Source organism: Peromyscus californicus, unplaced genomic scaffold, assembly GCF_007827085.1.
Source record: "Peromyscus californicus insignis strain IS unplaced genomic scaffold, ASM782708v3 Scaffold_15__1_contigs__length_86483966, whole genome shotgun sequence".
NCBI classification, from domain to species: Eukaryota; Metazoa; Chordata; class Mammalia; order Rodentia; family Cricetidae; genus Peromyscus; species Peromyscus californicus.
In genome coordinates, this window is record NW_026294447.1 from 22,864,643 (window position 1) to 22,892,618 (window position 27,976).

General features: G+C 39.3%; 1 protein-coding gene across 1 annotated transcript in view; it reads left to right on the forward strand.

The window, feature by feature from the left end:
• Positions 1-27,976, forward strand: part of Npas3 (neuronal PAS domain protein 3) — an 838,670-nt gene that overhangs the window by 252,311 nt on the left and 558,383 nt on the right. Inside the window, 2 exon segments of the mRNA XM_052738517.1 lie at positions 9,893-10,137; positions 10,249-10,299. Of these exon segments, the coding sequence (XP_052594477.1) occupies positions 9,893-10,137; positions 10,249-10,299 (296 nt within the window).

The window sequence follows — 27,976 nt, forward strand, 5'->3', positions numbered from 1 at the left end:
GAAGCATGGCCTGTCTGCGTGCTGGTCATGTGATCATCACTTTCCTTTTCACACTTAAATATCTCCGGACTTGTGAAAGCATGTTCCCTGCTTTGCAAATGTGTCACATCAAGCTTGAAAGTTTTCAAAAGCTCTTTCACATAGTTGTGCTTCCAAAAGTGTTTGAAATCACACTTGACGAAAATTGAAGGAAAAAGTGAATTTTTCCCCTTTATAAAAAAGGTCATTTTGAATTTGAATTCCAAAGCAATGGAGTTTGTGATGTGAAGCAATTAATAACATAACCAGAAGCCTGAAAAAATGGGGATTTTGTTGGATATTTCATCAAAGAATTAAATTTTCATAACAATTTCATGGAATTTATGCAGGTGATGATATATTAAATCCAGCATTATCAGTGTCATGTCCATTCAATAGAGAAAATGAATCATGACATCTTTATCCCTGCAAAGACACAATGGTGCTCTGGTGATAATGGTAGGCTGTGTTCCTTGCCAAGGGTCACTGTATACAAGCCACATCCCCTTTCCACTTTGAATCCGGATGTAGGCATCTGCTATCCTGGTTCATCTAGAATTTTCCTACACAGGAATTCCACCATCCAGGGAATGCCCTACCTGAGCCCAGAATACTGCCTGGGTTTAGGGATGGGTATGAGAAGTTGGAGGAAAGCCCAGACTCCTACCCCGTCTCACCTGCAACAAAAATTCCATGACTGAAAGCAACTCTGATTCAGTGTTGGATGGATCCCTGTGGTTTATCTCCAGCTCTTAGTCACCCACACTGGCCCACGTCTCCCTGTTGATCCCTGTGACCATGAAGACATTTTTCACGTACTTTTTCTTCTTTTTTTATTATTCAGTTTTTTAAAATTTATTTTACATACCAGCTACAGTTTCTCCCCTTGCTCTTCTCCTCCCATTCCCTTCCCCCACCTCCTTTCTACCCCCCCCTCCACCATCCTTCCACTCCTCAGAAAGAGTAAGGTCTCCCATGGGAGTCAACAAGGCACGGCATATCTAGTTGGGCAGGACTAAGCTCCTTCCCCACTGCATCGAGGCTGAGCGAGGCATCCCGCCATTCAAAAAAGCCAGCTCGTGAGCCAGGGACTGGTCCTGATAGCACTGCTAGGGTCCCCACAAACAGACCAAGCTACACAACTGTTGCCTACATGCAGAGGGCCTCGGTCAGTCCCATGCAGGCTCACTAGCTCTGAGTCTAGAGTCCATGCACTCCCATGAGCTCAGGTCAAAAGACTTTGAAACTGGGTGGAATATAGTAACTATTCAAAGCTGTTAGCACTTGTTACTACATTAAGTTCCATGCTGTTCTCTGATAGCAATGAGTACTTTTAAGAAGCAGAAATGACATGTGTCATGTCCTGCTATTAGCATTATTGGAGCACTAGAAATTCCAGCACCCACCGGTGGCAGGGTCAGGAAGGGCTATTCGGCCAAAGGGCGCCCACCTTTCAGCAGAGATCCTCCACCCCTTTCAAATGTGTAGCTGCAGCCTCTTCTCAATGTGTGCTCACGCCTCCTGTTACAGTTAATGGAAGTTACACATGTGTGCTCACCAGGAGGAGAAAGCCTTTATCCCATGTCGGGCAAAGACCCGTGATCCTGAATCTCTTTCTAAACTTCAGACCGGAGGAGAGCAGTGCAGGGAATTGCTGCCTTCTCACTGTGTGAGCTCCTTCAATTTCCTTTTAACTGGAGCCTGCAATCCAGATCCTCATAACGTCAGGAGGTGAACAGTATCAATTAAGATCTGGGTGCTTTCTAGGAAGTGCCCAGTTCAAAGAATACTTTTCCTTTAAAAAAACAAAAACAAAAGCTCAGTGTGGCTATTCACACAGCATAGGAGTGGCCTAATGAGTTCGTATTTGCTCCTGAGGTTTTGAATTTGCAAGCCACACTGCTGAGAAAGTGTGTGAAGTGTTTCTCAACCGCTACCAACTGCTACTGTGAGCTGACAGATTTAATGTACAGGGCAGATAAATACTTGAATGGTCAAAATCCTAGAACGGTGCACGCAGCCTTCAAATTTAGTATCTTCCCCTTGTTCAGGACATTCGTTTCTCCCAAGAATTCTTTTTTAATGTAGGACTTCAATTTATGTTTAAGAACTAGTAAACTCTAGCAGTTTGACAGCCATTCACACTTAATTCTGTGCATTAAACCAGCAGCATTCTTTTCCACAAACATCCATTGTTAGGACAATGCTCTCAGACAGAATTTATGAGAAATGGAATTATGTTACCAAGGAGATAGCATTTACTATAATGAAGAGTAGATCCTAGAAAATGGCCCCTTTTACAGCAGCGCAGAGCAGAGCCACAAAAGCAATTGATTGGTCTTGGCATTTAGTCTTATATCAGCTGTGTCATCCATAGCTTCAGGAGTGAGAACACTAATCTAAAGTGACATTTCTGTTCTGGCGGGCTTTTCTGCCCTGATGAAAGCAATTACTTCATCCCTAAATGATAATTTGCGGGAGTTTCAACCACTTTAATTGATAATTTTGTTGTTGTTGTTCTGAGTTCAATTGTGAAGTGATTAGCTGATTTAGTAAATAGAAATTTAAGGTGTGAAATATACAAGCTGCCCCAAGGTAAAGTGCTGTTTATTGGGTGGGGAGAAATTACTTGATAAAGCTGCAGTTTTTTTCCCATTATTATGGAACTGCGAGTTGTGTATGTTGAAGTTGTAGGAGAAAAAAAAAAAAAGAAGAACCAAACACTTTGACTCACGAGATTTGGGGCATACAAGGAAGCACCCAATGAATAGCTTGGTCTTGATGTGGTTTATTCAAGGGTTATTTGAATCAAGGTGAACACTGGTTGCAAAGGGCTGAGCAGAGTGCTCAGCTTTCTTTTTTACTGTTCTAATGACTCATTCTGAAATAAAACCCTCTTATTTAAAGTGTTAAGAATGAAAATGCTCATTGGCTGAAACCAATTAATTTAATTATTAAGTTCAAACATACACAAGACATTTTCTGAAGAGGGGGGAAGGCATTCAGATGAATGTCTTTAATTACTCTTTTGATCTACTTTACCACAAGTCAAAAGGGTCATGATTATTCCATCAGAATATATCTTAGCTTAAAAACCATAAGCATGCCTCTTGCTTTTGACACTTTATCAAATGTTAGCAGCCACAGATTTTTTGACACTGTTTAAAAGCAATCAGTTTCATATTTTCTTACATGTGGAGAAATAATGGTCATTTCACATGTTAAATGAGAAAAATAAAGCAAGAATGAAGGTCAAACTGATTTAGCACATCAAACAGTCTTTGTCAGCCGAGCTTAATATATCCTGAGTTTGTGGAACAAATGAAATTTTGTTGCTGTTACACTTTGCTTCCAAACAACCATTACAACTAGTTTTATATATTGTGTGCGCATCAGACCATCAAACAGTGCATCTTTACTGACGTGTTGCTGTGGCAATGATCTACAGTGGCAATCTGCCATTTATATAAGGGCAAAATGTGCATCTATATTTAGTTGTGAAATTGGCCTATTATACTCCTGATGTTTACAGAGGCTAACATAAATTAATGATGACAGCTATGAGCAGTGCACTAGTTAAGCAGCCGAGTTCTTACCTTGAACTTGAGGTTCCAGTTTTAACATCTAGTATATACTACCCAGCTTGCTTCATGTGCTAGATAAAGATTTCTGAAATTATTGCCTTCTTTTGAAGAATTTTAAAATAATCCAGTTTGTGAGCTTTGTTGTTCATATTCCTGCTAAGTCAATGTTCTTTGTCCACTTCTCAATTATACTACCTTGTATTTACATTTATTCTAAAAATACACCAGAAAGAGTTTTTATTCTGCAGCAAGCTGATTTGATTGACTTTGAATTTTATTCGCTGTCTGTGTGGGGAGGGCTGTTTTACTAACAGTTATGAAGGAAGGGCCAGCATGCTTATGGAATCCTTGTCTATTTTTCCTTGAGAAGCTTCCTCATTCAGCTCATGTCAGGGCAAGTGTAAGTACTGGAGTAACTGTAGATTTCACCATTAACTCTGACCAGAGATCTGACAGGTGTGCCGGTGTTCAAAGGTTCATGAGTTAAAATGCTGAAGCCTTTGATGAATTTTTGATGGCTGCATTTTTAATACAGGTCTGTCTTCTTCCTTTGAGGCTGCATGCCAGATTAATTGATAAATAGTAGGAGTCTGTAGTGCTGGGTTCTCCTAAGCAAAACAAGTAGGAAAATCCATAAAATCTTGCCGGCCTGGCTCCTTAGAAGTACCTTCTAAAGGCAAAATTTAAAGCTGTTTCCACCCCACCTGTCCTCCCGTACAGTGGGAGAACCAAACCCTGCCATGTTCTTTTAGAAAGACTAGATGTTACGTTGTAAAACTTTCCAGAAGGTGTTCAGACTGAGGCTTAGTGGTAAGGTTTTCATGTAGAGGGGTATCGTTGTATTGGCAGTGTCAGTAGCAAAGGAGATCAGCACATCTACATTACAAAACCGTCTGTAGAAGCATGACTCTGAAGAGGTCACTGCCGAGGAAGACAGCGCTGGTTTCCTATGTCTCCCTGTTGATCTCCTAGGACTGTGACGTTGACTTTTGTTGCTGTCATTGGCCGCTGTGGACACCCCATTGTATTAGTTGGGTCAGAATTTTAACCGTTTTAATGACTTTGAAGCCAAAAAGAATCAATTTTGCAAGGCTAATCTTGATCAGCCTCCAAAGATGCCGTTTCTTTTTAATTTAATGAATAACCAATTCAAAGTTTTATCTTCCCCTGTAATGAGACGAGCAATCCAATCAGCAGTTGATACTCAAAACCAGTTCCATGGGTCGTTATCAATTTTATAACACTGGCATTTGGATACCAACAGTACCATTTTTAAATTGTGTTTTGGTTCTTCTGTTTCCCCAGTTTCTGTATTAAATACAATCTCTCCTTTGGCATGACCCTCAGTGAAGATGCTGAGGGCCAGAGTCTGTCAAACTACCACACTTCCTAGTTGCATGAGCTCTCCATGGTCCTGGATTTGACTCTGAGAGAACACTCAGATTGTGAGTTTTGGAAGGTATTTTGAAAGACAATCTTCCTTCTGAGAGAACCTATGTGCACTTTGGGATTTAAAATTACCATCTCCATTTAAGATTTTTCCATACATATTTTTGATCTTCCTGAGTAATCTATTCTCTTCATAGTTGTTTGCATGTTCATTTTTTTTATAAATGAACAAAATTACTTCTCCTGCAGCTGAATACCATGTTTTAGTGCACAGAAAATGGCTACTCATTATCCTATTCAGAAACTTTCTGCAAACATTCAAGCTTACATTATTAATTATACATGTGTACATGTTTATTTGAATACCTCATTAGGTATACCTGTGGCATATGATGGGTAGTTTCTAAGAATAATAAATATTATACAGAAAAGAAAACTTAGTATCAGCAATAAAAGGGTATTGTTTTATGCTTGCTAGTGAAAAAAGTGTCTACATTATAAATGAGCATTGTGGACGTTCAAAGAATCAAACTATCCATGTGAAATAAGATTAGTCTGTTGTCACATGTGTCTAATATAGTAACTATAAACATTTCATCAATATTTTACTTTATTTCTAACAAATACTTCATAGTAGTATCACCCCATTTCACAGACAAGAAAACCCAAGGCATTAGAAGTGAGCAGTGCATAGTTAATAAGTAATTGAACAAGGGTTATCATGAAATATTCTGGCTGAGCGTTCCGTGTTCTAGCAGGAACTGTAGATTTTAGCTTTAGTATTGCCCTTTCAGTTGGGATGATTGGACCCACTTGAAAATCTGAAAATCGCGTATCTCTTCAAAATTTGACATATAAACACAAATTTGCGTATGATGTTTGGTGGGAAGATATATGTATATGTGTGTTAAGGTTTTTTTTTTTTTTACTTATTGGTTGGTCTTGTTATTTGTTGGTGATGATAATCTTTGCTGCAGATGATGGGACAGTCACCAAAGAACATTGATATTGTCACAAACTTTGCTGAGGATTAATGGGCACTCGTTTCTTCTACCCAGAATCAAATTGAGCACAGTAGAAAATAATTGTGGATCTGAAGTTTTGTCATTTTTTATGGCATGCACACACACACACACACACACACACACACACACACACACACACACACACACACACACACCTAATCCATGCTGCTTTTGTATTTGAGAAATGCAGCCAAAATGTTTTGTCTAGAACAAAATATACAGAAACAAAGTTTATTTTAGGTTTTAACATGGTCCTTAATTCAATTTGAGAACTGATTATAGCTAGGCTCTACTTCATAAAACCAAGCAAAAGATTAATCCGCAAGCTGTGTTATTGTCTTAAGATCTTTAGTTTCATCTATTATACCCGAGTCTCAACAGCCTTTATAATCCTTTGACTGTATTTTATTGCTGTTGCCCTCAAAACCAATTACTACTTATTATAGACACAGTGCTGTCATTCTGAAAGTCTTCTGAACTATAGTGTCTGCATAATGATGTGATGTGGGAGTCATGGAAACCCTTTATTATTAAGATAATGGCCAAGAACATGACTTCAGTAGGGGGATATATTGTGTGTTAGAGTCAGGGAAGCAGAGGTGAGAAAGTGGCAAAGAGAACAGGGAGGTAGGGTAGGTGCCTCTGTGTGTGTGTGTGTGTGTGTGTGTGTGTGTGTGTGTGTGTGTGTGTGTGTGAGAGAGAGAGAGAGAGAGAGAGAGAGAGAGAGAGAGAGAGAGAGAGACAGACAGACAGACAGAGAGACAGAGACAGAGACAGAGAGAGACAGAGTTTTATTGCTCAGTACTACTATGGAAAAGTGAAATGCAATATTTAGACAAAGGGTTCAGAGCTGCCAGTGTCTGTTTACTCCTCTTCTCTGACGGGGAAAAGGGTTCTTCCCCTATCCACCCTTTGGAAGCCACTAGTTGGTGTCTATGATCTTGTAGTTTGCTTCTCCTGATGATATTTTTTATTGTTTTAATTAAACCATGTCTTAATGTTTTACTTATTTTTATTGTAGCATAGACAAAATATTAAAGCAGTATGTATTTATAGGTACTGTGTCTAATAGTCAACGCATGTAGCCATTGTATAACATTTAGGGTTTTTTGTTGTTGTTTGTTTTTTGTTTTTTTTTTGAGACAGGGTTTCTCTGTGTAGCTTTGTGCCTTTCCTGGAACTCGCTTTGTAGATCAGGCTGGCCTTGAACTCATAGAGATCCGCCTGGCTCTGCCTCATCAGATTAAGCATTCATCTCTTTAAAACTTCATCATGTCTTTGTGGTGGAAACTTTCAAAATCATTTCTTTCAATTTTTTTTATTGCACAGTATTCTGTTGTGTATACTTACCACACTCTGTGTGCACCCCTGACACTGTATTCTTTGTTTCTAGCCAACCCTTACTTAGTGCCCATCCATCAACCTTTCCCTATTCATTTCCCCCTCTTCTAGCATCTCCAGCCCTCATGAGGATTAATTTTTCCCCTTGGTTTATTGACAAGCCTATTCATTAATATCAATTTCAGAATAATTGCTTAATCATCCACTTTGCTTTAGTTACATGGAAAATTTTCTAGTGTAAATATTAGGAATATTAATTAGATAATGAATGAATTCATTTATGATCATTTGGGTGACAAGGAAAATTACACATAACATCCATGTAAAACTACCTTCAAATTTGGCCTCCCTAGTTATTGCCCAATTGTAAAATGAGTCACTGATCCAAAATTGACCATAACATGTATTATTATGGGCATGCACAGTTAAACAAAAGAAGACTTTAATTAGTTAATATGTTAAGATTTTGAAATTTTCTTAACAAAAACTTAGATTTTTTTTTTAAATCTAGAACTGACAGTACTGGAAGTCTGGCATTACCAGTGGCCAGCTGAAAGCATGCATTATCTCATAGCTAGGGCTGTTGGTTTCCACTTTGCCTGGTTCTCGTCTGTCCTCGTCACTCACTGAAAGTCCCTTCCTTAACCTTAAAGGGCCTAAAGACCTCTGCTCTGGCACTCTGCCATGGGCCCTTCCTGCACCAAGAAAATGTCAGCTCAACCCACCTTCTGGAGTAGTATTTAGTTATAAGTGCACAAGGAAGCAAAGCACTAAACTCCAACCAGTGCACTGCCCCCTGTTTGCACACGGTGAAGGATTTCACACAAGGTGAAATCCTTGGTGGTTTTGGCATAGCCCATTTAACTGTCGTCAGATGAATTAGGTGCCCTGTGTGAAAGGAGGCCTAAGACCCTCTGGTCTAAGATCTTAGCCTGAATCCTGGTTATATTTACACTGTGTCAGATGGTAAGACATCTGTCCTTATATAGTTTTCAGTAAGCCAATATTGAATGTTTATAGATTCTAATAGATGATCAAGATGTTGGGAAGAGTATATGGCATCCCATGTTTCTGTCTGAAGTTACCACTTGAATCATTTTTCAGAACAAATTTTTGTTACTTAAATGACTTAAAATGATATTATTTGTATAATATATATTCATTGTTATATATGCTATATTATATATATTAACCAACGGAGCCAATATGCTTGGTGGGATATTAACCCAGCAAGTACCATGGCATTTCTTAAACTACACAGATTTTCTGTAAGATCTTTTGGGTGTATGAAGAGCATGAGTTTTTCCACTGTAAGCAATCCATGGCTGCTATAATGTGGATTGGCCGATTATTCTCCACTTTTCATTTATAGAGGTTACAGCCCTAGTGCTGAAACCATTCTGATTATTCCTCTGGACTTTCTTCGTTCTTTGTTGCTCTTTTTATTTAATGGGAATCCATGATAGGGATTTAAACATTGAAAATGTCTCTGTTCAGGAATGCAGATAGTCACCAGTTATTTTGTGAGTTCCTTGGGGCTGTAAATATATCCCAGTTAGTCATCACTGGGGTCTGAGTTTGAATACATTGCTCATCATATGCAAAGCAGTGAGAGTGACTCAGAGGAGATGACTTTCCCATCAGACTCTCCCTCAGCTTCAGTTGTGCCAAATCCTGCCCTCAGCAATGTGAGCACACTTCAAACAGAAATGCACATGAATAGTTAAAGGAAAATTCTGGATCCAACCTGTTGCCTCTTCTGTGAAGCAATATGTCTATAATGTCTATAAATTTTAATAACCCAGACAGAGCTTATCTTTCAACATAAAACTCATGCTATCATGAAGTTTGGCTTTGGGGGGCAATATATTCTCTAGTATCTCAGAGACTATCCCTGTGCTAATGCAGGCCAATTTATACAGAATTTTAGTATTCTCTTATCAAGTGGACATCAACACATTTTGAAATCCACATTTTCAGTGTGATGTTTTCTTCATGTGACTGAAAGTGTGAAGATCCTTGCCGAGGACTAGGAACATTGGAGCGCCATCTTTGTTGAGGCTGCCAAAGTGACTTTTGTCCCTGTTTACCTTTGTTCTACAAGATGACGATTGAAACAAAAATTCCAAAATGTTTCCTTTAGTGGTTAAAGATTCTCCTGGCAGCAAAAGTTGAATGAGACAAATCTTCAACTTAAGAAGTGGTGTAGGAACACATGCCACACAGGCTGAGTCTTAATTGCTTATGGTTGTAACATCATGCCTCACTTGTAAGCCTTATGTCTTAGAAACAAAGGCTGTATCCCAGTGCCTGGACAGCTGGAAGAGGGAAATGTTGTCGCAAGCAAAACACAATTTTATTAGTCATAACTGGGTTTGTGACAAGAGGCCACCATCAACATTACTTGAAATTCATCTAACTATGGCTCTTGAATTCTAAATTCGTTTTTGGTATAGTTTGGGTGGCAAGGTGATAGACGTTAAAGAGCATAATCACATATACTAAAACAGCCCTTTCCCACCTCTCTGCTTTCAGTTTACAAGCATTGAGAAAGGAGAAATCCAGAGACGCTGCACGCTCCCGCCGGGGAAAAGAAAACTTTGAGTTCTATGAATTGGCCAAGTTGTTGCCTCTCCCAGCAGCCATCACCAGCCAACTCGACAAGGCATCCATCATCCGACTCACAATTAGCTATCTCAAAATGAGGGACTTTGCCAACCAAGGGGACCCTCCGTGGAACTTGCGGATGGAAGGCCCTCCACCGAACACCTCAGTAAAAGGTAGGTTGTAGGCCACTGCGTTGTCTGCATTATGGTGGTCTGTCGTTGTCTCTGAGATGAAATGTTCACCATCGTCCTTTCTTCTTTTCCTGCATATCAAATCCTTTAAAGGGATACAAATGTGGAAATCTGAACTCTGCATGAGAAAGACACCATGCGAAGGTGAAATAAATCTCTTCTATTTCTATTTGATTTTCAAAAAGTCTGTCCGCCTAAGCATTCTTTAATATGATATAAGATTGCATAGGAGTTAGGATGAAATAATTTACGTATGTGTTCTATTTTATGTTATACAAATACATGCACCTTCTTGACAGTTGGCATATAGGGATGTTGGCTAGTAGGAGGAGCTAATGTGCTTTGTGTTAAGTAAACAAAGACAGAAACGGAGCAAGACCCAACCAGAGCAGGTCTTTTTGAATTAATGATTTTATTGAGCCTGAAAATCAATCCATGTATTAATTTTTCATGTTTCTCTATGGACATATTGACTGAAAGTTATGAATATAAACATATATTTGTTCTTCAAATCCTTGACATAGTTACTCTTAAGATTATTTTTAAATGGTAGTCGTGTCCCTCCGATGCTTACATTCCAGAATTTTCTTTTTGTTCCTGAAACCCCTAATAATTCAAGGCATTTTTAGCATTCAAATATGCATGAATTGATTGATATATGTGTGGTCTTGACCATTGATTTGCTTTTCTTAAGGTCATCTCATTCATAGCAGATGACCTAAGATCATGAGATTCCTATGTCCTCATGTTCTAACCTTGTATATAGACCTTTGCAAGCGTGGAATAAAAATGGACTATTTAGGGAGGTACAAATAGCCTCTTCTGTGGGAGAAAGGCAAATTAAGTTATTTTCCTTGAGATTTATTTTCATTATTTTAATTATATGTATATATATATATATATATATATATATATATATATGTGTGTGTGTGTGTGTGTGTCTGTGTGGAACTATTTACATGTGAGTGTGGGTGTTCTTGGAGGCTAGAGGCATTGGATCTCCCTGAGCTGGAGTTACCAGGAGTTGTAAGTTGCCCGGTGTGCTGGGAACCAAACCCGGTCCTTTTAACTGACGAGTCTTTTGTAGCTCCATTTTTTTTTTTTTTTTTTGGTGGGGGAGAGGGTTAGGAGTAGACAAAGTCTCACTATGTAGCTCTAGCTTGTCTATAACTCACTGTGTAGACCTGGCTAGCTTCAGACTCATGGATATCTGCCTGCCTCTGGCTACCAGGTGCTGGAAGTAAAGGCATATGCCACCATGCCCATCCAAAATAATTCTCAGGTGATTTCATACTGTCAGCTACCTCTGGAGAAGTCCTTGTAACTTTAGCTATGTTGGGAATGTTTTGGAAAGAGTACTGGTAGGTGGATTCTCACTTTTCTGACCTGAAAGGTCAGAAGCCATGACTGTTTGTCATTGCATGCTAAGACTTGTGATCACATATGTGTGAATCACTTAGTTTGAAAATCCCTAATCACAAACTATGATGAACTTAGAAGTTCTCTAATTCTCAGGGTGCCAATATGATGCCACAATGAGAAAGCTTTGTTGTATACCTGTATGAAATTATTAAGAATAATATATAAATTTATATCAAGGGGGTATGCGTAGGGATATATGAAAAGCCAATGAATTTTGTATATAGACATGTCTCATTTCTTTAAGATATTTCATAAGCAAGCATTCCAAAGTCTGAAATCTGTGACATTTCTAGCTGCCAACATTATGGATAAAGGAGACAGACTCCATCTGTACTTAAGAATTGTGCTCTTAGGAAAGGCGGAAGTTGACATAAAGTCCCATGCCTAAACAAGAAGTTGTTTGCATTTTGATTCCTGCTAGGAAAGGGAGTTTTCTCCAATGGAGTAGTAATTCTGAGTATATCAACCCCATGCCCAGGAATCATTGCCTAACATAAAGTAGACTCCATCATACTTCATGGGGTTTTTTTGTGTGTATGTGTCTTTTTTTTTCTTGTTTTGGTTGTTGTTTGCTTGTTTGTTTTCTCTTTTTTGTTTTGTTTTGAAGTTGAATGGGCAAAAAGGTGATAAGAATCTGGGAGGAGTCTGGGAAGGGAAAAATATGATCTAAATATATGAAAAAATAAATAATAAAGAGAAGTGTGCTCTGATTGTGAAAGGAAGATTAAAATTTGGATCCCTTCATGTTACTTTCCTCTAGACCTGGCTTGACACATTTGTTTTTAATAAAGGATCTTAGAGTGAATGTTTTTGTCTTTGGAATCTACTTAGTCCTGCTTATATACCATGAGATCAGACACAAACAATATTTAAAGGCATAGATGTAGCTGTGTTCCAGTAAAACTGTATTTACAAACCACACAGAAGCTACTACTCAGTTGGACTCACTGGCCATAGTTTGTAGACCAGTGCTCTGTGGTCCATGACATTCAAAGTCTGAATAACACACACTCAGGGCACCTCTCATGGGTAGGATGTCAACATGATGAAAAAAAAAAATGAAAGCACATTCCAGTTGGCTGTTCTGCCTTTGAGAATGTAGATAGCAGCTTGGTGAGACACTTATGCATGTCCTAGATGCCAAAATGTGCATATAATTCTAGTACATGTATGTTAGATACATTGTTTACTTCTAGTTCAGGCATGGCTATCTTCATGTCTCCTTAGAACCATGTGAAATGAACTGATGAGTTCAGTGAGTCAGATACCATACAATGTGAAAGTATGTTATTAAATTTGATTTAAGTTAATAGACTGCACTTATATTTATTTGTTTAGCTAATTATAATTTACTTCCATTTTGAAAGTGTTTAAAGTGAAAAGGCTTTCTTGGTAGGGATGGTAGCCAGTATAGCAAAAGAATGATGGCTGTATTGTCTGTCTATTAAGTTCTGGTGTGATGAAACAGCTTACTTTTGGAATTGTGGTCTTTTTCAGATGCAAACCTTTGGATCATATAGACATGTTGACTTATTTTACTTAGATGAGAGATGAGTTTACAGCAAACTGTTGTCAGATCTAAGATACAGTGTTCTTGCCTTCCATATCATTGCTATAAACAATATTCATTTTGCGTCATCCATATCAAACATACCAGGTGAGGATTTTTTCAGGCTTAGACAATAACTACTAATTGATTTTTTTCACTGTGTGACTTTCAGTCAGCTCGGCTCTGTCATTACCGGTTATGGTTAAGATGAATACATAAATAGAGCATGCTCATCTTCCATGAGTATCACAGTCCATGCAAGGATGTGAGGTACCACTGAGGGAAGCAGAGAGGTTGGGATGGCTGCTGAAGAGCCTGCAAGGGGATAACAGGCCTTCTTAGTTAATGATGATGGGAGGGCATGGAAATTGATACGGGCTCATTGCTAGTAAACTTGCAATAGGCTAAAAGTGAAGAGAGAAGCTCAGTGAGTCTATCTTGTCTACCCGGGCTTTCAAGTGTTTCCAGGATGCAGGGGCACTTTCTACAAGCTGGCTCTGCTATAGAATATGTGCATAGCTTATTGCTTTATTCTAGTTCCGTAATGCAAAACTGCTACTCATTCTGATCAAACAGTCATGAAACAACAACATCAAAAGAGCTTCCTTTTAATTTATTAAGGTCTTCTATGTTGTGCCCTTGAAGAAGTTCATATGGATAAACAAGCTTATATAAATAGCCTGCAGCATCCTGTGAAGTGCAGTTCATAATCCAACAATAAAACAGACAGACATTATACTTTGAGCCTCTCCAAACAGCCTCTTGAATAAACCTAAAGGCATTTTGAAATTTATATGAAAAGTACTCACACTGTGTAGGCAACAGTTTTTTTTTTTAATGTGATGAGTTGATCATGCTAATAATTAAATTTCAAAGCTGAAATTTAAATTTGTCCCACACAACTATGTAGAATTTTAATCATTTTAATTTGCTGCATCCGAAAGGTCTTTCAGTCTGCCCTGCATTCATTACATCTTTTCTTAGCAGTCTAAAGGTTGATGAGTTTGTTGTGTGGTGCCCATTGTATACAGATTCTTACAAGTTATGCTTGTGGGGAGAACACTCAGGTGACAGTGTGGAATCTGTCCTGAGTCAATTACTTCCTGGAAATGATATGTTAAGCAATTGGAATGCAACAGATAGTTTTTTCTATTATTTTAGAAATATCTGTATTGTTATAGTAGAGATCAAATCTACAATGAACATTATGCATTATTCACGAAATGACCAGGCGTTCTCAGCAGTGTTTCAGCTAAATAACTGATGATTGTAACCTTTAAAGAAATCTCATTGTGGTGACTGTTGGTAAATCACTTCTCCATTCATAGTAATCTCTATTTAGAGGCTATCTAGAAACCATTACATCTTTTATTAATCTTAAAAGCAATAGCTGCTGATTTGACATTTACTAAAACTAGATAAATTTTCTGTCTTTCTAATATCATGGACTTCAGTCAATTTTTGGAGTATGTCTCCTGCAACTCAATTAATCCGGGAATATTTGCCATTGTACACCTAAGTTTTATTTCAATTTAAACATTGCAGATTTTAAATGATAATTTGCCTGTGTGTATGGTAGCCAGTGATGCTGAATATGTAAAATATATGCCTGCCTCAGTCTCTGCAGAGGAGCAATTGGAAAATACAAAAGGCAGCTGTGGATGAACACCAAGGGAGCCCCTCGGGGGAAGAGCTTTTCCATCTTTATGAAATTTTAGTTCATTGGAGGCTGAAGAGATGCTTCATCAGTGAGAAGCACTTGCTTGCTCTTGCAGAGGACCCAGTTTGGTTCCCAGTACCCCCATGGCAGCTTGTAACCATCCCAGGGAGGTTACAACTCCCGTCCCAGGGAGGGCCAACACCCTGCTTCTGGCCTCCATGTGAATGAGGCGTGCATGCGTTGTCTGGACATACATGGAGAGAAAACACTCACATTTGTAAGATTAAAAAAAATATTAAAAACTTCACTTCACTGTTTCAGGCATCTGTTGGAAATTAAGCTGTAACTGTTTCTGGGGGAAAAAGTGGCAGGGCTCTGTTTTGAACATGGTATCTGTCCTTATTCATTTGTCACGCTCATATGTAAACAGTGGTGCTTAGCATACCCATTTCAAGTAATCATGTACGGTATTGGGTGCAGGTTAACCTCCTGAAGGACATTAAATTGCTGCTATGATGGTGGTCCTCCAAGCTCAGGGGGCATTTTATAAAATACATTTTGATTTTTGGAGAGGTGTAAGGCTGCTAAGATGATCTGAATGATAGATCTTCTAAGTCGGCACAGCTGGGAATTCCTTCCAGTTCCTTCCCTGGCATTTTGGTGGATGCTGAGATGTCTTTGCTTCTAGCAGGTGACATTCATGCTGGAAGGCAAGGTGCACATTCCCTTTCCTCAGAAACCCTGCAAGATGAACACTGTTTTGTTACTCTGCACACTCAGCCTATGGCATCCCTTGTTTTCCTTTATACATAGGCAAGGGCTTCAGGACCAAGACTGAATTCCTGTTACATTTTGAGTAGAAGCTTCCTTAGAGCTAGGCAAGGAAGTTTAAAAATGGAAACTTGGTACTTGCTTGGCTCCTGTCCTTGCCCCATCATCCTCGTGAGATTAGGGGGCTCACTCTGGTACCTAGTTCCATCTGCCTCAGTCCAAAGTCACTTGTGACACCAATGGAAACCCGTCCAGGCACCAAGCTGCTAGTGTTTGTTGCTCTTTGTTTGAGCAGTGTATGCCAGGTCTTAGCAGCCTGTGGAAATGTTAATTTCATTTAATTATTGTTCTCGGGTATACCTCTGGGAAGCCTTTTGAGTGACACGACCCGGTCCTTTCTTAGATGTATGTGAAGTTACTGTTTCTGAGAGGAGGTCATTTAAGGGCTTATCTTTGATTTGATTAGATTTCACAGTTGAACCAGCAATATGTACATCACCCTGCTTCTCCAGGCCCATCCTCTCATAGAGGAAAGAGCAGGCTTTCTGTCAAATAGGGGCTTAATGATTCTTTTAGAGTTTCACACTATCATGAAAAGTTTTATTATGCCTACATGTGCGGACTGTGATGTATGGAATTATAACATAATCGAGCATGAAAATATGTGGTATTGCTAGTTTTTTTTGTGTGTGTGTGTGTTTTTTTTTTTTTTTCTCTATGCTACTGTCAAAGAGTTTGACTCATTGGCCCCATTTCCTAGTATATCTGGTGTGATTGAGCATCCAGGGTTCCCTTCAACCCCCACACCCTGACAGAAAGCTTATTTTTAAGAGTTGTCACTGAAAGTGTATGACTATCAAGGTGTGCTCATCAGTTATTTCTGGGGAAGAACTAATCTCATATTTGTAGTGCAGTTGTTCAGAATTGGTGTGGTGTCATTTATGCCCACATGGCTTGAGTCAGAGCAAGACAAGTTCCATGGCCAGTGGCACTCAGTGGACCCCTTTTGGAAGATACCACAAAGAAACATGACTGAGACATGGGTACATGACAAAAACATGAGAGGACTTACTAGATTATTCTACCCTATTGGGTTATTTCTTGTGTCCTATTTTTGTCTTCTGGGTTTGGCTTTCTTTTTTGCCAAAAGGGAAATTGGCTATCTGGAGGGTGGGGGATTTCTAGAAATGTGAGACAGTAACCAATATGAACCAATCTCCCCTCTCTGTACCCTCATCTCATTTTCCTCTAGCAACAGCCAATGCTGCAAGCCTTTTGTGTATTTTATATATTTTACCATTAGACTGGAAGGCTCTCTTTGTAGGAAAACACACACACACACACACACACACACACACACACACACACACACACACACACACACACACCCCTACCTTTCCCTCATCCAGGTCAAGTGCCATGGTTGGCATCCGAATGACAAGAAACAAACTAGCAAGAGAACATTAGCACACATTCATTTAATCCAATTTGATGGGACCCTGGAAGCCTTCAGTAAAGAAGACCTGAAGACATGCAGAAGATAATGTACTCTCATGCCCGGGCTCCATGAAGACTGGACAGCATGTGTGGATGTGACTAGAAGGAGGAGTCTGTAATAGGATGAGGGACATGCCTTCTTTCTTAGATTCTTCTGAATTCTTCTCAGCCCATCTGTTGAACAAGGGGCATAGGGACAGAATCCTGCCACTAAGAGTCTTTGGGGACAAAGAGGGGACTGAAGGTCAGAGAGAACATCTGGTTTCTCTGGCTCTTCTAGTCTCCTTCACATCAAGGTTCTGTGCTTTGGATTTGGTTTCCTGAGCTCCCTACACCTGAGGAGGTTGGTGTGCTCCTGTTCAGCGTTTGAAACCCAGTTCAGAAGTCCCACTATTGTGTCAAATTCTCTTCTTCCTGGGTCATCAGCCATCTCTGTGAGGCACATTTCCATTCTTCCCATGCCTTGTTGTCGGCCTATAATTTGCCCCTTTACCTGCCTGTGGGCTGGGGCGAGAGCTCATGGAAAACATGGTCCGACTGCTTGTGTTCATTTTAATGTCTGAGAATACAGGTTTGTTCCGGGAAGAGTACTTACTGACTCTTGTTTTAGAATTGAATCATAATGAAGATTTCTGTTTACAGATCTAAATAGCCCTGGTGAAATGCTGTGTTTGGGCAGGTGCGAGTCATAAAATTGGAAGAAGGAAGAATAGGAAAGCTGGAAGGCGAATGATGAGGAAGGATAGTGTGAAATCAAAGGAAAAGCAAAGCGGTGGGGAGCAGGCATGAGAAGGAGTAGAGGGCCCTGTTCCCTAGGCTCACTCCCAGACGTGGAGGGAGGAGTTGAAAATGCCAGTCTCAGGAAGCCCATGCATACCAGTGTGTAACCTGAAGCCTGCTCAACAGAATTCTGTTTTTTCTCATAACTCCTTTTCCACTGTGGAGGGTTCACATTTCCTAGAGGAAAAAAATTAGGAAGTCAGTAAATGATGACATGACAGCTTTTTACAAAATGTAACAAGCCATGTGGCCTGCGTTGTAAAACCTTCTAGAGCTTCCCTCCCCTCCCCTCCCCTCCCCTTCCCTTCTCCCCCTCCCTCCCTCCCTCCCTCCCTCCCTCCCTCCCTCCCTCCCTCCCTCCCTCCCTCCCTCCCTCCCTCTCTCTCTCTCTCTCTCTCTCTCTCTCTCTCTCCTTTCTTTTTTGGTCAGTGATCCTAGACTGGCTGATGACTTACTTTCTAATCCTGAACTCAAGTTCTGTAGAAAAGATTTAGCAATTAGAAGCTTGAATTAGACTCTTCTGAGAATGGTTCAGGGTTGTCAGTGCTGAATATTAACAGAATCATAACCCCTATGCTTTCACTCTCTATATGCAGCTGATATTTCTGTCTTTCATTTTGCTTTATTCCCCTCGACTTGAGGCTATCATGTCTCTATTGGGTTATGGACTCAAAAAGTAAACCAACACACATGGACACAGAGACACATGTGCATGCTTTTGCATGTGCATGCACACAGGCACACACACACACACACACACACACACACACACACACACACACATTTTCCCACTGAATTCTTTTGCGTCTGTTTGGATCATTGAGACTTGAATACATGCAGTTATTATAAATAAGAAACCAAAAACAAAGCACAAAATTTTGTGACAATATGACACTGACAGACTGGAATTTTATATACTTGTTATTTGCTTTTACTTTCTTGGCAATACTTTAAGGCACACACTTTTATTCTTTACCATGTCCAACTTACTTTGAAAATCTACTGGTTCCTAATAGTGTAATATATCAGTCATGGCACCCTGTGGCATTATATTATGCTTTTTGGTGTCCACCTATTTAGGACTGTGAAGTTTCTGTGCTCCGTTCTTTAGGACCGGAAGTCTTTAATATGCTTTTGTTAGCCCTATAACCTCTTGCAAAGCATAATGTATAGTTTCAGCACTCTATGGATAACAATATTTCATGAGTGTAGCAAAGAGTCACCTCTGACTGCTTTATATGATTGAAATTGTACTATGGCTTTAATTTTTCAAAACTGCTTCCTAGATACTGTGCATAAGTCTTAGGTGTGCGTTAATAAACACATGGTGACCTCTACCTATGAAAACTAATGTGGCTTTGAATTACGGATTGGCTGCAGCTTTTCACATCCTCTCTGAGTCTGTTGTATGTCAGTACATGCCAGAGACGGGCCAGAAAGGAAGGCAAAGAGAATTTTTGGTTGAAAGCTATACTTCTAACTCCTTGTTTTGATAAGAGAGAGAGAGAGAGAGAGAGAGAGAGAGAGAGAGAGAGAGAGAGAGAGAGAGAGAGAGAGAAATTGAGAGAATGTAGAGAGAAGTTCAATGACAAAATGAAGTGATTCATGATCAGCTGCCTATAGCTCTTTATATATGGGTGGAACCCCATCAAATTGCCCTTTCTGTGTTAGCATGTCTATTGATGCCATTATTTGGGTCTTATTTGGGCAGCCATATTGTTGTGGTAATATGTATAGCTTGTCATTTCTAGGAGATGCAGTCTCACAATAAACTTCCAGGATCTCTGGCTCCCAAGACCCCCACCACACACACACAATTTTCCCTGAGCCTTTGCTGCAGAAGTTGTGTTGTAGAGAAATCTGTTGTGGCATGGTACCCTCCACTCCGTTGTCTGCTGTATTCATGACTTCTGAAAGAGGATGAATTAGTCTTCCCCTGGGATGAGACCCTAGGTCATCCAATACCAAGTGAAATATATATGAAATATATATGTGCAATATTAAATGGATTTATCAATTGTACTCATACATTCATGTATGTGTATACGCATATAAATGTAACTGTAATCCAAGAAAAAAGGGAAAAATTGGTAGCAGAATTTAAGCCTCTGGAACCCTGTTCAGTACGTTTTCTTAAATGATGGGGACCTTCTGTTTTACCTTATTATAACTCATTAACATCTACTCTCTACACTGACAGTATATGTGCACATATGAAGCTCATGTGTGTACCTGTGGTTTAGCCAATAGGTTGCCAATCCTGTCTATGACATCAGAATAGGTGGGAAGAATGGTATTTTTTTTTTTAAGAATCTATTCTTGTAGGAATCCTAGTAATAATTGTACAAGGTTGATTCATGTTTAAATGTGTAAGTAATAATGACAACACATGGCCTGGAATGTAGTTTTTAAAGCAATATTCAGAGTTGATGTATGCTAATGTACCTGGATATTATGATAACCAGTAAAAAACTTGTATACCAGCCAGAGGCATGGTATTGGAATATACTGTGAGGTAACCATGTGTATATAAAATTTTCTGGATTTGAGGTAGCTTGGCTTATTTTGGCTGCTTTTACAACTTAATGTAGCAAATGATTAAAACAAGGACTGATTGAGATAGTATCCTCCAGAAATTATTAGAAAAAGAGGATGAAAATATTGTATATGAAAACAGATGTTTGCGGGTTTGTTTTTTCTTTTGTTGTTGCTGTTGTTTACTTAAATTGTCCATCAAACAACTGGCTGGTTGGGTTGAATAATTTTGATTTGCCTCTCCACATAGTTTATTAGTTTTCTTTTAAATTAGCTGGTGGTTTAAGTCTGCATGTGACTGTAGCTATCAGAAAACAATCATTAGGAATAAGACATTTGAAATTTGTTCATCAATAATCTAGTCTTAGAGCTGGGGTGCTATAGTGCCTGAAGTCTTGGTTTCTGTCCTCAGCACTGCCATAATAGCAACGGTCATTATTGATATGACAATAGTTATGTATAGCTATAGTTGTGTTTATAATAACAGTAGTTATTGTTATCATTCTTATTATTCCTGCAGTGTTGGGGATCTAGCCCACAGCCTTGCATGTGATAAGCAGATATTAGCCACTGAGCTGCATCCCTGGCCCCAGAATCTAATGCTGTCATCATCACACTGACAGATTGGCAAAGCTAACCTGATCTTTCCAAGATAGAATTTCACATATTTCTAAAACCGTGCCAAAATGAAGAAACAGGATTGAATTAGATAGCAGGATTTAACTTTAGCGACTTATTATAGTCAAGAAATCAAACATAGTCTGTGGGGAAATAGCTCCCATGGTCTTTTCCTCATGTCCTCTGGGATCTGCCTTTCACCAGATACCAGCCAAGTGCTCCGTGTATGAATGCTACTGTGAAAATACTTAGAAGACACCAGCATTCAGTGTGCTCCTCATCATAGCTTCCCAACGCGTTCTAGACACAAAACAAAAAATTCGGTGATGTTTGGTAATTAAAGCACATCACTCATATATAATTTTACAGTTTGAAAAATGAGACTGTGTTGAATATCAGCACTGATGATGAAAACAGACTGTGTACACAGTTTGGGTTTTATATAAATACTTTAAAATATTGGCTTTCTTCTATAAAAATAGATGAATAGTATCCAGGTTTTTACAAGAATTTTAGCATAAAAGCAAAATCGCTCTCATTTTCCATGTTGAAAGGAGGCATGAAGAGAGCATAACAAAGCGTGGAACGTGCGGCACACTCTGGGCTGGGTAGCGCTGAGACTGGGGTGCAGGCAGGCTTCCTTTGGGGCATTTTAAGGGGTGAGGTGGAAAGTGGCACAGTGATATGGGCTTAGCTGACTCCTGCCCCCGAGTGCTTCTTGTTGTATCTACTATGGAAAGCCACGGAAGGTACGGGGCCATCTGTGACCAAGCTATTCAGTGCACACCCCGTGTTGCTTTCATTGGGCAGGCAGTCGGGCACAGCAACCGACCACGGCCTCCTTGTCATTGATCAGTTGCACGTGTTACCGTATGAGCTTCTTCCACTGGAAACTGAAATCAGGAGTGGGAGCCTCTGTAGGGTGTCTTTGTTAGTTTGGACTGTTAGCTATAACGGCATAGTCTTGCTGGCTTATACCATTCTGGAAATCTGGACAACTAAGATTGGGGTGTGGCACGGTCTAGTTCTCAGTGAAGGCCAACTGTCTGATTGATGTGGAGCATGATGGAAAGACAGGGAGGTAAAGAAGGATGGTTGATACCTCCTTGTCTGGTCTTAAGAGCAATAATCCTAGTCTTGAGAGTTCCACCCTCATTGCCATTTGCTTCCCATCGCCTCAACCTACACACACCGTCACGCTGAGGAATTAGGCTTTGAATACAGTATTTTGAGGGAATATCCATTCAGGCTATACTGCCAAGAGATTCTGCCTGTACTGACGGCACAGCCCATATACCCAAGGCTGAAGGCGCAGCAGGTATCTGAGTGCGGTAGTGATAATCATCCCAGCCATCTCAGTGTGTCGTCAGAATGGTTCAGTGATAACAAGTCCTGGTTGATGGACTCAGGCACTCCTGACTTCAGATCTCTGTAATGTGAACATGCTTTTTTTAACTTCAGCTCTCTTGTTGGAAAATTTGAATCTGAGACTGTTTGAATATGCCTTCTCCTGGAGTGGGCCTGGAGACCACTTACTGGAAGGCTTCGATTTGTGTAGGGATCATCAAGGGCATATTAGGGGTCCTGTTCATGATTTGTACCACATGTTAAGGTTTCTGCTGGGTTTTTATTCTTGTATTATTAAGATATTCAAGATGAAGTATATCAGGAGGATGGTTGAATTTAATATGCACTATTTAGAAAGTACTTCAGATCCTAATGTGGAAAAATCTAAACTCATAATAGAATGGAGGAAATTTGGTATTTCTTAAATGGCACAGGTGACTGAGGATGTTAAAATATTTTAATATTCAAGATCACAAGGCTTATGAAGCTGTTTTACAAATTGTTAGTATGTAGATATTTCATTGAATTGATAAGAAAAAAAGACTTTTAAATAGTTGGTGACTGAAATGCAAAGACCAATTTATTAAAATAATAATGAATATAATTGATATTTTTTATGAGTGTGGCTACATAGAAGCAATCTTACCTAGGGTGTCCATTCTTGTGAATAAAATCAGATAAGAGAAGATATTGTTCGTGTCAAAAGAAGTCTGACAGAAGGAAGCCTTTAAACTGGGTCTGAAAGATGGGTAGCATATTAAAAAAAAAAACTACATGTGGTATTTTTTCAATGAAAATGTAACCATTTTCTAGGAAACGTATTGCCAGAAGTTCCATTTTCAGATGAAAATATTCACAGTCTTAACTTTTGGTAGTCACTGTTACTGTTTAATTTATTATGTATCATAGAGAATGGTGTAAACCTGGTAACATTGAATGAGAACTGGGGCCCTGAGATTTGAGGTGAACTTATAAAGACTTCCCCTTGCAAAAGACTGTTTTGAGCAGAATCCTGTATATTTCTGTTATCTGCACATCTTCTCAAACAGCAAACACCATAAATCACACACCGTGGTTTACAAAGATAAACCAACAGCTTAATGAAATAAAATCTAGTATCTTCTCTCTGCTGCTCTTGCTTTTAATAGATACAGAAAAGGCTGGGATGAAGTATCTTTATAAAATTTGAAATCCTCATATACACAGTTTTCTCCGCCTCTCAAAGCCCAATATAGAAAAGACCACACCAGAGAAGGAACCCCCATCCTGGGAACCCAGGAAATCAAATGACCAAAGTTCAAGGGCAGCCCCGGGGCATGGTGGGGGAATCAAGCTGCCCGCTCCACTCAGGATGTGCTCACAAGTCACTACAGGCTGTAATTGAGAGGGGAGACTAGGAGGCATGGAAGTGAATGTTCTGTAGTTTCATTTCATTTAAATTAGCACAAAGAGTGGGAACGATTTTGCTTCACATGTGAAGTCAGTCATTTCTTGGGCTGCTAGCTTCGTGTTTTAACAGAACAGCTGTGCTGTACACTGTGGCTTTCTGCAAGCAGTATTTCCACTGCTAGGGAAGTGGCAGTCTGCCAAGAGAGTGCCCAGACCAACCCCTAAACAAAAAAAACCTTTTGTCAACGACTCTAATAATTTGTACAATTGAGGAAAGGGGGGGGTGCACAGTCTTGCAGATGTGCGTTTATGATGCTATTTTTAAGCAGAGCAGCATGAAAGAATAGATTCATACGAATTGTAAGTTGATCATTCATTTTATGCATTTGGCTTCTGCTCCTGCTAAAATTTTATTCCGTGTAAAGAAAACACAGCCAGCCTTGAAACGAGGTAAGCCAGGGTATGACAACAAGATGAAAATTTTCATTTTCTAACCCGTGATGCCTGTTCAAAACAAAGTGCCGTGGAGGCTTTCCCCACCCCAGCGAAGGAGAGGAATGCTGCTTGCCGGGCTGCCTGCAGTATAAAGTTGCCATCCTTCAGCATTTTGAGAAAATAAACTCTTAATGAGTCTGCATTCTTTTACAGCAGTCCATTCTCCGAAAATGAGTTCTGAAGGAAATGCCAGAAGCATTTGCACAACCAGCTCCAAATTAATATGTGTTAATTCTCTGTAATTTAGCATCAGAGGCACCACGCCATTTTTCTAGTAACCAACCCGGGTCTAAACTCAGATACATTGTCTCTACTCTGGTTACCTAAAGCTATAGTGATAGATATTTTCACTCCATTGATGGAGTTAAGAAAATAGAGTTTTCTAAATTAAAGTCCCCTGGAAAAGAATTCTCGAACTTCGATGGCCAGAGAAAATCTGATTGGATCATCTTTAATCTTTATTCAGTATTATTATACTTGATATCCATATGAGAGAATTCCACTATTTACCCTAGATTACTAAAAATGAGATTATATTCAGAAAAATGACGTGAAATTTACTAAAGACTCATTCCACAAGGGAGAAGGCAGAGCAAAGAGGACTGTGAAACTCTGTGGTGGTGGCTGTGAGACTGATCACACACTTCTCTGGACCCTCAGAATCCAGTCCACCATTCCTTACCACTGTTCTCCCTGTAGAAAATCCTTGCTCATATTCTATAAAGTTGTAAGAGCTAATCATCCAATGAAACTGAGTTATGCATGCTGCTGAACCAGGGGTGTTTGCAGTCAGCTTCCTAGGATAAGCTGCATGCTCCTGGAATGACAACACTTCCCAGAGTCTAATGAAGAGGCCCACATTATGATGGGAGGAAGTTACTAAAATGGATTCATTTTACTCTCACGTGTAGAAATGCCTCACAAGGTAGTTGTTCAAGAAATCTATTTCATATTTCAAATTGTTACTCAAGTATTTTTCCAAAGTTTCTTGAGTTTGACAAAGGCACACAGTGACTCCAATTCTTGTCATCTGTGCATGTCTGCAAGTGAAGTCACTGAGCTTTGGGAAGTGGTAGACCACAGACCCGTTATTCATAGAATGTTTTATAAATGCTTACAAGTCACATTTCTTATATATCGGAGAACGTCTCTGTGTTAAAGATTTCCGTGGCAATAGACATTTAGTAAAAGTTGTTTTCAGAAAACAGTGGATACTTTCCTTCAAGTAATCTCTTCTTCCTGTTTTAAATATTTTTTTTTAAAAAAAAGAAAGAAAACTGTATCTAAATAATGATTTAAGGCTTTGGAGCACTGTAACTGTCCGTGTCGCATCACGTTTCACTTTTGATGTGATAGTAGGGAGAATTGTGATTATTCTTTATACATACACATTGTATTTTTCCAAATATACATTTGACAGTGTGGTCCTTAGCACATAAAAGACTTTTGAAATTGAGTAGGAAGACATGGAGAAATATTACATATCAATTGTCCCATAGTTGTTTACGTGGCGTAACATGAGTACTGTCTTTTCCTTTTGTGTGTGGAATAGTCTTTATGCATTCATGACCTTTTAATGTAAAAGATAAATATGAAAAAGATGATATTTAACGATCCCTCTTAATGCAAATGCAGGTACTTTTTATGTTGGCCAGTTTTGCCAAATAAAATGCATTCAGTTTGATGCATGTTCTGTGTAAATGTTGAAGTATGTTGAAGTCCATCTGATATTACTGGCTTCTGTTCAAGAAAGCAAATTATACCAAAACAACCTTTAATACAATTTTATCTGTCGTAGTTACCACCCCAGTTTGTCTCATCCACCATTGTGTCCTAGCACATTCTAGCAGTACCGTAAGGTGGGTTGAAACTGGCCAAGATAGTTTCTTAGGTTGCAGGACAAGTGATGCCAGTGCCATTGCGTTGTGAGCCTTGGTAAACTCCTCAGATTTTTTTCTGGGCATAACTGACTAGCCAAAGGGGACTCTGAACAGGGAAGTATGACGGCTTGTAGAACTTCATCCCTACCATGGAGGGCATTGTTTTGATTAAACCAATTACTAAACTACACCGACATGTGTGACCACTCATTTCTGAGCCTACATCATGAGATCATAATGTCATAAATCTGTTTGTTCTTCGTGGCTTTCCATAATGTGATGGTATACTATGATATAGACAGCTTTCCTGATGTTAACCAGAGTGAGAATTCCTCAAGGGCTTTGGTTCTTTGTTGAACTCCTTATGTGCAGTGTCCTTGCTTTTGAACTTTGCAAAGCTACTCTTCCTGCAGTTAGTGAAGGGTGTTGGTAGATACAGCTGGTGAGACCTGAGTTCCCAGGCTGTCCCACAGTTCCCTGCCTTGGTATCCTTCTGCCTCCCAGTCTGCTTTTCCTCTTCTCTTTCTGTATGAAGTATTCCTTTGAGGTGTTACAGTTCGTAATCTTGCTCAAGGATTTGCCATACAAAGTTGTCCAATGGTAGTAACGTTTTAAATAACGACTAAGCAATGCTCAGAAAAGCAACTCATGTGAACCCAATGTTTAAGTACAGGTTTCTTTGAGATCTGAATGTTTCTTTTCAGTTTCTAGACCATGTCGCACTGGCCAGGGGGACATGGAGTGAAGAAACTCACTATTGCATTATGAGCTACTTCTGCCCTGCTAGTGTAGGAAGTCTATCCATAGGAAATGTGCGTGATGGGTCTCTGCGGCTGCTGTCAGTCACTTGACTTGCAGAACCAAAACCAATAACCTTTCAAAGGTTATCAAATCATGACAAATCCCACAGCAGCCAAGTCACTTAAAATGGTCATTCATCAATGATTTGATATTCTGATTTTTGAATTAATCTAGCTCAGAGGCATCTTGATGTTTCCTTCAGTAAAGACCACACATGCTAGCTAGCACTGTATTTCCTAAACATTACCAACAAGTGAGTCAAAAAAGCTATAAATTAGTTTATGAGTTTAAAGGAAACAAATAGCCTGTAACATTAGTAGGGATGCCCCAAAGTGGGAACAGAGGGAAAGACTCTGATTAGGGAGTACGTCTAATGATGCTCAGTGTCTGTTTGGGCTGCAAATGATCTGATTAAACTTCTCAGTATGGAAAGAGAGGGCATCCTATGTGTAGGTCGGTCTGCATTTTAGGTTGCTAATGATTTCATTTTAATGTCACCGTTTAGTTTCATACTGATCATTTATACTGACAAAAAGGAAGAAAAGAAAACAAGAAACCTGTCATCAATCATTCATTTAATCAAGTAGGGAAAGCAGATAAATAAACATACTGAGTTAATTATTCTTCGGCATGTAATGATTGACAATAAAATTAATTTATGCCTCTTTTAACCCTTTCAGGTCTTGTGCTGTTAGAGTTAATGGGTACTAACAGTTGAAGGAACTTGATTGTTATACTCAAGAAGCTCAGTGGAGATCTTGAGGGAAGTTAGTCCCATCCAGCATGTTTACTGTGTTGTGAAAAATACCCAGGGTTTCTCCTTAGTATTCCTGTTTAGACCCCTTAATGAAGACTTATTTTTTTGAAGAGTGCATTCTTAATGTAGAAAATGATTTGTAACCAGATATAGCTATGCTGCTAATTCAAATATGTATCAGATTATGCACTAATGGAAGAGAAATCTCACAACACAATAAAATCCAAAACACAACTTCAAGTTTTAAAAGGGGTCTTGAAAGTTCTACAGACCTCTCTTGGGTTTTCTAGCCTTTTCCCCATTATCTAGAGATACTGATG